The 10000-nt window shown below is 42.7% G+C and overlaps 1 protein-coding gene across 1 annotated transcript in view; it reads right to left on the reverse strand.

Moving 5' to 3' along the window:
* The window catches only part of LOC308282829 (uncharacterized protein), a gene marked incomplete at both ends in the record, with an annotated part of 142628 nt that overhangs the window by 22453 nt on the left and 110175 nt on the right, over positions 1-10000 (reverse strand). Inside the window, one exon of the mRNA XM_080723214.1 lies at positions 3791-3907. Coding sequence (XP_080579340.1) covers positions 3791-3907 — 117 coding nt within the window. The remainder of the gene's footprint in view (positions 1-3790; positions 3908-10000) is intronic.

Consider the following 10000-nt stretch of genomic DNA (forward strand, 5'->3'; position numbering starts at 1 on the left):
TCTGCTGCTGCTCATGCACCTTTATATTTGATCTTGGGTATCATGTGTAAATGTCGTCGTCGGTTGGAAACCTTGTAAGTCGAAAACCTTCCCTTTTTGTTATTTTAACAACGATTTAAAATAGTGAAAATAGCCGATCTACAACCACACAACGCCTCGTATCACAAGGCGTTGTGTGCTTGTAGATCTGTTATTTTCACTATTCTTGTGCGACAGTCTTGTATAATGAATCAGGGCTTTACGATAAAACACACAAATTTGAAACTTGGAGATGCAATGTTTCTGCCCGACAGTGATGATATGTAGGTATATATTCTTATTTTTTTCTTGCTTGATCTCCTTTCCACCCTTGCCCTCTCTTCTTCCCATTCTTTCTTCTATGGGAATAACGATACGATGGGAACTAGGCACGAAAACAAATGAGACAATAAAACTGATTCTCATTGGGCCAGGTGTGTGTAATGACCGCCTGTCCCACCAGGGTGCGCCAGTGAATGAAAGCCTTATTGTGATACAGTATGTGCTATAGTGTCCAGTGTTCCTCCCTATGGTGTCTGACACGCTGACACTATGATGCGTTTATCTGTCCATAGTGTGTGTGTCTGGGACAAAAGTACATACACGTGTGTCCACATGTCACTGTCCATGAGCATCAATGAGTCCTTAGGTGTCCTTTGTGATCAGATGAAAGTATGTGTGTGTGTGTGTGTGTGTGTGTGTGTGTGTGTGTGTGTGTGTGTGTGTGTGTGTGTGTGTGTGTGTGTGTGTGTGTGTGTGTACGTAATGTGTTGCTGATGCTGACCAGACAAACTGTCAGTCAGATGGGGATACTGCATGTCACAAGAATGTGTGCGCGTGTGTGTGTGTGTGCGTGCGCGTGTGCGTTCATGTGTTGGATAATAACATTTGGTGTGTGGAATGTTTTGCGCTTGTGCGCGCAAGACAGAAAACAGAATCTCAAAATATTCTACAAAGGCTATAAAGTTATACAGTTAACATGTAGTCAAAATGTCAAATGGCTGCCAAGCATTGTAGCTCAAAATCCAGGTCACTTGTATGTTTCCATAACTATAAACACACACGCATAGCCATAGACTAAACTATCATTAGCATGATAAAGAACAATGCTCACAAGTCAATAGCTTCCGTTTCCATTATAATGGCTAGTTTGAACCATATGACGAGGCTAAGATGGCGCTAATGTATGCCATGTTCAATATTATACTTCCTTGATTCAAAAAGCTAATGCTATGTTATGGAACTCTCATGCTTTCAATCATTAAATGCTTTTATGTATTATCCTGGGTTTGAAAGCACGTCTGTTGAAAGCTACTTATGAAAGCTATTACATATAGATAACACCATGAGTTGTCTAGCGGAACTGGGTACGTTTATGGTACTTTTCAGACATGTTAGTAAAGAATTTGTCACGAAATGTTATGAAAGTTTATGTAGGCTAACCATACACAATGGTTCATTCATATTGCTAAATTGATGTACAGTCCTTGGCTATAGATATCGACTTAGAAGTAAAGAGGACAGTACATTGGCACTCAGAGGAATGGTGGTCCACGTGAGGACATACAGTCGGAACAACAACAGTCAAGGTGCCCTTGAGCAAGGTACGTTATACTGTATCAAATTAACCACATTCTGGATCGAACATCCTGCGAAAATGTGTCATGCTTATAGCGATTATCAGCAAAGAGATCTGGTGTAGCCAATTCAAATATCTTGGCATAGATATTTTCCCCTCTCTTCAGGCTATTGTTAAGAACAACTATGGTGACACTCTAAATAAGATTTGTCTTGATTTAGATAGATGGTCATCTTTGCCCAACTCTCTCCAAGCTCGAGTTTCAATCATAAAGATGAATGTTCTTCCTAGGGTTAACTTTGTAAGCTCTATGCTCCCTTTGCCACCACCGCCGCAATACTGGAATAAGCTTCACTCTTCGATATCTAAGTTTGTGTGGAAAGGGAAACGCCCTCGTCTTAAACTTTCTCTATTACAGCGTGCTAGAGATGATGGCGGCCTTTCATTGCCCAACTTTAAATTTTATTATTGGGCCTTCACGCTCCGCCCCCTTTTAAATTGGTTTAACCCAGCAAATAAGGTTTCTTGGAGAGAGCTTGAGGAGAGTTTAGTGCAGCCTGTTGAATTGAGAGATCTTATCTATTCAAACATAACTACACATCAATGCAAAGTTCGCTTTGGACCTATCATTTCTCATTTAGTGGCAGTATGGAGAGCAGCTGAAAAGATGTGTAAGATTGATTGTAAATGGAACTTATTTTCCCCAGTGTTCAATAATCAAAGACTTTTAATCGAGGATCGCCCCATTCGCTTTCCAAGGTGGAGGGCTAAGGGGATTCGTACATTAGGGGACTTATTTGATAGAAATGGTTTACGACCTTTTCGAGATTTGTGTGACATCTTCAATCTGCCTGGAAATACCCTTTTTTTCTACTTCCAACTGAGATTGTCCATGAGGACCTATGGGGTCCCATGGCAAGCTCCCCTTAGATTGCACCCCTTCCATGAGTTTATCTGTGATGGTAACAGAACAAGAGGTTTGGTTTCCACCCTCTATGGTTTTTTATTAGACTGTAGTTATGGGCCCCTATCTGTTGATACTGTTTGGAGGAATGATGTACCAAATTTGGACCCTGACTTTTGTTGGGACACAGTGTGGTCTAACATTAGGCTATCTTCTAGAAATCCAGACCATCAACAAATTCATTTAAATTTTGTTCATCGGACTTATTTAACTCCCCGCAGACTATGTGCTATGAGGATTTTGAATAATCCCAACTGCACTCTCTGCGCCTCAAATAGTATTGGTACCTTCCTTCACATGGTTTGGGAATGCCCAAATGTGTCGTCATTCTGGAATATGGTTGCCTCAAAACTTTCAACTATTTTTAGTATTAATATCATATCTTCTCCTTCTTTATTTTTATTAAATGACGTCTCACAGTTGCAACTAAACAATATACGCAAGCGCATCTTCTTTGCTGGATTAACGGCGGCGAAGAAGATGGTAGCTACGCGGTGGAAACCTCCTCATACGTTAACGTTTCGCCAGTGGGCCTTAACCTTTCTAGATATAGTATATTTAGAGCAGTCGATAGCAAGGTTACACGGAGCAAAAGAAGAAAACATTAATATGTGGTCGGACATTGCAGATAAGCTTAAGGCTATGATTCAAGAAATCACTATATAGTGGTAACAGCCTAGCACAGGCATGCACTATTGTACATTCCGTGTTGGTCCGGGGAAAGGGGGTGGGTGGGTTTTCTTTTCCTTTTCTTGTTTTGCTATTGTTTGTGTTTGTCTGTTAATTGCATTTTTCTTTTGATTAATGTTTTACTTTTTCTTGTTCTATTCATATGTATGTCTCTAATTTTATGTTATGGAAAATAAAAATAATTGATAACAAAAAAAAAAAAAGAGATCTGGTGTAGAAGGGAAAAGGAGGGGATCAAGTTGAACGATCCGCGAGGGACCCAGCTCAATGATGTATAGTACTGTATATAGGGTTTAAGTGATTCATTCACGAGAGCCAATTGGTCAGAATTAATGTATGTTTCATTCATGTGTGTTTCATGCCGTGAATGTATGTGACTTCATGGAGGTAGAAGCTGGTTCTGCTGCAATATTGCGCGCGCGCGCGCGTGTGTGTGTGTGTGTGTGTGTGTGTGTGTGTGTGTGTGTGTGTGTGTGTGTGTGCATGCGTGTGTGTGTGTGTGTACGCGCGTGTGTGCGTGCGTGTGTGTGTCTACTCACCCACAGCTTTGAGTGAGGTGTACTTGTTGAAGCCAATGCCCAGGTTGTTGTGAGGGTGAGACAAGGCCATGGCAGGCCCCAGCGGAGAGAGAGCTGCATTGTTCAGATGGTTATGATCTGAAAGCGAGAGAGAGGGAGAATGTCATGACTTATGAGTCTTCTATAGAGAGACTCTATACTGGTAGATGTTATATTAGGTAGGGACAGATGACCGTCTTAGGCAACGCGTATAGAGAACTTACTGTACACTTGGTACGCAAGGTGCACTCAGTATTGTGCAAATATCCATCAGAAACCATGCCTTATTATGGTTCTTTCTATCTGTCTAGGCATACGGCATGTGATGAGGGTTGTGCAGGGTTTTGGAGTTGTGCATTCATACGAAAAAGCACAGGGCAATGGGGGAATGGGCTAAAAAAGGACTTCATTACAGTACATAATTACAGTGCAACACCACAGGCTGTATGGGGACACATCTTTGAACAATGAACACATCAGAAAGTTGTGAGGCATGTTATCACTAGGACAAACATGAAGTTAGAGTGATATAGCTGGCTGAAGGCCAATTCATAGTCCAGACGTACAGTAGTATACACAGACTGGATTTTGTCAGGGTCAGTGTAGACTAAAATGATCAGTGGACCTCAGTAGACATCTGCATGGGCATGTGCACGGGATGCTCAATTGAGATCATGTAGGTCCAGCATTTTCTGCATGATGGCACCAACAGAACAAGCTCATACGTAGGATACAGTATGTGTTTGTGGGTCGAATGTTTTCAATGTGCGACACCGTCATGCAATGTGGCATAAATTATGCTTTCGGCATGCACCATTGCAGTGAAAAGCTGTTTCAGCGGTTCAGTCTTTAGACTTTGCAAATGTGATTACGTTTTCATGCTTGGAACTTGCGGTTGCTCATAAAAAAGCACACAACTTCAAACTCAGCATGCACGCCATCGCCGGCCCTAGAGGGAGTGCTGTGCCCGGTCTCAAGTCGGTCGGATAGGCCAGTGGTTTTCAAACCTTTTCATATCAAGGTCCATTATTTATTCAGCATTTGAGCTACGAACGACCATTTGCCTCTCAGACCCAAGACGTAGGAGAATATTTTGCTAAGGATATGATTTCTTTCCACAATTCCATGCTTTATTGATGTGGTACCCCATAGGAGAGATGACTGGCAAACGTTGATTTTCTACTCTAATCATGTGGACTTCTCGTAAATTAGGTAATGCAGATGTTTAACAATAATTTAACTCTTGAGAGCGTAAAATGAAACCAAATGGACCATTTGATTTAATTGTACACTGTCTCTATACTGTAACTCTCTGCTTGTTTAGGTTGGAGCACTCCACATGTGGGGAGGTGTGTCCAGGACTCCTGGCAATTACCTGACTGTCATCATTCAGGCACTTATACCTGGCTGTGAGTACTCTTCTGAAGTTCTTCTAACTAAGGTAGCGTTCATGATTATTTTTCATTTTAATCCATGGCTGGCAGCCGTTAGCAAGGTTCGGTCCAAAGCCTCGAGAGGCACTTATCCCATAGCCTAGAGGGATGATTGCTCTGCGATTTATAATTCACAAAAAGGACATAATGACCAATTTGATAATTATTTAGGAATATAGCAGTCCCTGGCCTGCTGGCAGCGTGCACAAGAAGTATGCGAGATTAGCTGAAGGCAAGGCAGACACACACGCGTGCACACGCATACCAACATGTGACACTGCATCCCACCAGCTTAGCGTGGAATGGAGCTGGGATGAATGAGACGCATCAGTGAGAACTAAGCAAGGGGAAAACAGAACAGTGGGGGAGAGAGAGAGAGAGAAAGGGAGAGAGCGAAAGGGAGAGAGCGAAAGGGAGAGAGAGTGAGAGATGTGACGCTAGTGCCACTGCTGACTGATTGAATTAGGAATGGATCTTCTTCACTCCATGTAATTTATATGTGATTATGTCTCACACACACACACACACACACACACACACACACACACACACACACACACACACACACACACACACACACACACACACACACACACACACACACACACACACACACACACACACACACACAAACACACACACACACGTAGTTACCAGCCTGGCGTACAAACACCACATGGGCATACATGGGTGCACACATTTGCACACAGTTACATGCACACACGCACAGACACAGTGTGTGTGTGTGTGTGTGTGTGTGTGTGTGTGTGTGTGTGTGTGTGTGTGTGTGTGTGTGTGTGTGTGTGTGTGTGTGTGCGTGCGTGCGTGCGTGCGTGCGTGCGTGCGTGCGTGCGTGCGTGCGTGCGTGCGTGCGTGCGTGCGTGCGTGCGTGCGTGCGTGTGTGTGCGTGTGTGTGAAATGGTTAGTGTGCTGCAAGTCCCTGCCTTTTGGTGCAGTAGTATCTGTGGAAGAAAAGCACTTTAAATTGTCAATAATTGCTCACAAAAGGAAAACGTGTATATATGAAAAATTGGCAGTCCTACATTTTGACACAATGTTCAATGACACTTCATTTTAGAGCTATAGCCAAACTATTAAAGTAATGACAGAGAGAGAGAGAGAAAGAGAGCTTTTAATCTACCACAGTAAGTGACAACATTTCCCCCACCCTGAAATGCGTGTGTATGTGTGTGCATGTGTGTGTTTATGTGTGTGCATGTGTGCGTGCGGGCATGCGTGCGTGCGTGCATATGTTTGTGCGTGAGCGTGCGTGCGTGCATGCGCGCGTGTGTGTGTATGTCTTCTCTGTGTGTTTGTTGTTGGAAGTGGCTTCCATCAGGTTGTGTAATCATGTCTGATTACTGTGCCATGTTTCATTATCTGCTTATGTTCCTCTGTCCACCATCTGTTTCACTAAGTGTTGCACTGAGGTGTGAAGACAACACCTAAACCACACGCATGAGTCATCACACTAACTATGAACACTGTGACAGGGAACTAGAAGAAGAAGAAGACCACTGTATTTTATTTTTAGTATTTATTTTAAGGTATACTGAACCAGTGAATCTCAAACCTTTTCAGACCTCAGCTCTGAAGCGTGGCCTACATCTGGTCCACATCTGGCCTACATCTTGGCACACACACTCAAAGTGTGTGGTCCGGGCTCTGAAGTGTGGCCTACATCTGGCCTACATCTTGGCTTCTTGGCATCTTAAAGCGCTCAATGTTTGTTGTACGCCCAGGGTCACATTGGCCAAGCTTCGTGGGATGCTCAATTAAATTAACTAGAGATTTGCGCCCGCTTCAACTCTTCTAACTGTTCTGTAGAAAATCCTTTTACAAAAAAGGATTTTCTGTAAAGGCAGTCCAACATTTTCATTCAATGTGAATCCATGTCTTTCAACGTACTCCTTTAATTCAAGAAGTACTTGATTTTCAATCTTTTCTTTTGGCAATTCTACCTTTGACGTGCGTTCGAAATCATCGCTGCCACTTATATGTGTTCAGCGGACATTCGGACAAACGTCGCGCGAGGTTTGACGAATCCGCAAAGCCGACGGGTCGGGGCTCGGCCAATCGAGGAAAATCGTGCTTTATCAACAACACCCATTTTACACGTGAAGTCCAGGTTCTCAAGGGTTTTCCCATTGGATGATGTCAGCGCAGACACACAGACGTCAGCGCAGACACACGCGCAGTGTAGATTTCCATAAATGTATATAGCTTTATAAATAGCACAGATCACTTTTCACTAGGTATGATTTTTAGTACCTTTTTTATTATGAAGTGCCTACTTGCCCGAATCTTGCCCTGGCTGGTGGACACAGAAACACTCTCCCCACATCAGAAAGCTTATATAAATAGACAGGGAATGAATGAACACGTATTCTGCCTAAAAACAAGACTAGATGATTTCAAACATGAATCCTCTAGATTTTACACTGTCTTCCTGGATTTCACATACGGTGATGCTGAATGCGCTGGAGGAAATATACCTACCTCAGCCTTTTGTGAATATTATTTCCAACTTGTACCAAGACTCATTTCTCCAGGTTATCTGTGGGCAGCAGCTCTAGAGCCAATTTCTCTCAAGGTGGGAATAACAACTGTCTGTCCATGGAGTGCTGTACATTCTATCCTAGCCCTCAACCAATGGATGAAGTGGATCTACTGTATCAGTGTGCTCCGCCGCACATTTGGTCCCAAAACCCCGTCCAGCAGTATGCTGACGATGTACAGGTGTCATCTAGAGCAGTGGTTCTCAAACCCCCTTCTACTGATTTCTGAAGGCGAGTACCCCCTACCCTGACTACAGCATTTTACTTAAAGAAATTGACATGAAAAGTCCAGTTCCCATGACAATATGTTCAAAATAAAGCAGCATAATGGCAAATAAACATTGCTTTCTATTCAATAACAGTTGTACAGGTATTGATGTAATTTGGTTTAACAATTTACAGATCAGAAGGTTCACACAAACTCTGTCAATGTTTTATCATTGACCATAACACTAAATACCTATTCCCATTTTCTAGTTTTTTCTCGTGTACCCCCTGCAGTACCCCTGTGTACCCCTAGGGGTACACATACCCCCATTTGAGAAACACTGATCTAGAGAGGAGGACCCACCGGTCCGGGCTGCAGGTGAAACTCACAAAATGTGCCGTGCTATACAGTACATGAACGCCAAGAGAGACAAGCCGAGACCTATCCATACCTGGCAGGGGCGAAATTAGATCTTATTCTGCATGGGTTTTCAGATCAAAAGGGCCCTGTACTGCCGTGAGGGGGGCCCATAGATTAGGAGATTAGAGACGCCTGATATACTGGAAATGACAAAATACATATCATCGTTGTCGGGTGTAAACCTCGTATCTCCATGTTTCAAATTTGTATGTTCTTTCGCAAAGCAAAGCCCTGCCTCATCGTACAAGGCTGTCGCACAAAAATAGTGAAAACAGCAGATCTACAAGCACACAACGCCTCGCGGTGCGAGGCGTTGTGTGCTTGTAGATCGGCTGTTTTCACTAGTTTAAATCATTTTTAAAATGAAAAATGCAAAACGAACGGTTTTGGACATACAAGGTTTTCACCAGACAACGACGATATAATAGCCTATGAATTTATAATACTGTCCCCAGTAGGGGGGCTCTTGGGTTTATTAAACCCATCAACCCTATACAAATTACGCTTGTGATACCTGGGCCATAAGTTCAACATCGCTGGTGAGTGGGGCTAGCATGTTTAGGAGCTCACTAAAGAGTTTCACCATCGCCTCAACCTGATCAATCTGTCTCCCCTCCCTATAGTCATGAAGCTCGAGGCTGTGAGAGAAGTGGCCCTGGCGAAGTTACAACATCTCTTTGCCACACAATGCAATCCAGTTATAATGTTTCACACACAATGTAAAGGCTGTTATTGGAGAGGAAGTTTTAAAATTCACCATCAAAGCAAGACTGCAAGTATTACTAACCAAGTAGAATCGGACATTCTGTCCTTATGTGTATGTCCTTGATTTGTTTGTTCTGTGTTGTTGGATTGTTTATTGTTGTTTGTTGTGCTTTGAGGACACCCTTGAAAACTCAATGGGCTTATCCTCTAGTGAAATTTCAAATAACTAAATCTGGTATCCTGACATCCATAGTCCAATCTGTATAAACCACCATGACTCTGAGTAACATCTAGAATCCATTGCACACATACATAAATTGATGTAGTGCATATAAAAAAAGTATATGTTGCTCGCCACAACCGTATTGTCGACATGCTATAGTGTCCGATGCAGTTAAAAAATGTATGCCATCCAGTGCAGCAATGTATAAACATTCAAGAGTGTTAACCAGATGGTCTGGTTATGCTTGTGATGTCTGTTTCAGTGGTTATATCTAGTATGTCTGTATGGAGAAGGTGCCATGTGTATCCTTAGGTGCCCATGAACTGTCAACACAGTTATATTTGTTTCCCTGTAAATTAATTGTAATTTGTGGATTCAATGAAATAATTAAAATATATGTGTGCATGATGATGTAAGGACCCATAAGAATTCCAATGTGTTTATGTAAGAGAAGGCGAGAAGAAACTGTGCGTGCGCATGTGTGTGTGTGTGTGTGTATGTGTGTGTGTGTGTGTGTGTGTGTGTGTGTGTGTGTGTGTGTGTGTGTGTGTGTGTGTGTGTGTGTGCGCACATGAATGTGAATGTGGTTTGATGTAAGGCCTCACAAGAATTCAAATGAGTTTATGTAACAGAAGGCGAGAAGAA

This window comes from Nannobrachium achirus (assembly GCF_963921795.1).
Source record: "Nannobrachium achirus genome assembly, chromosome: 4".
In the NCBI taxonomy this organism is placed as follows: Eukaryota; Metazoa; Chordata; class Actinopteri; order Myctophiformes; family Myctophidae; genus Nannobrachium; species Nannobrachium achirus.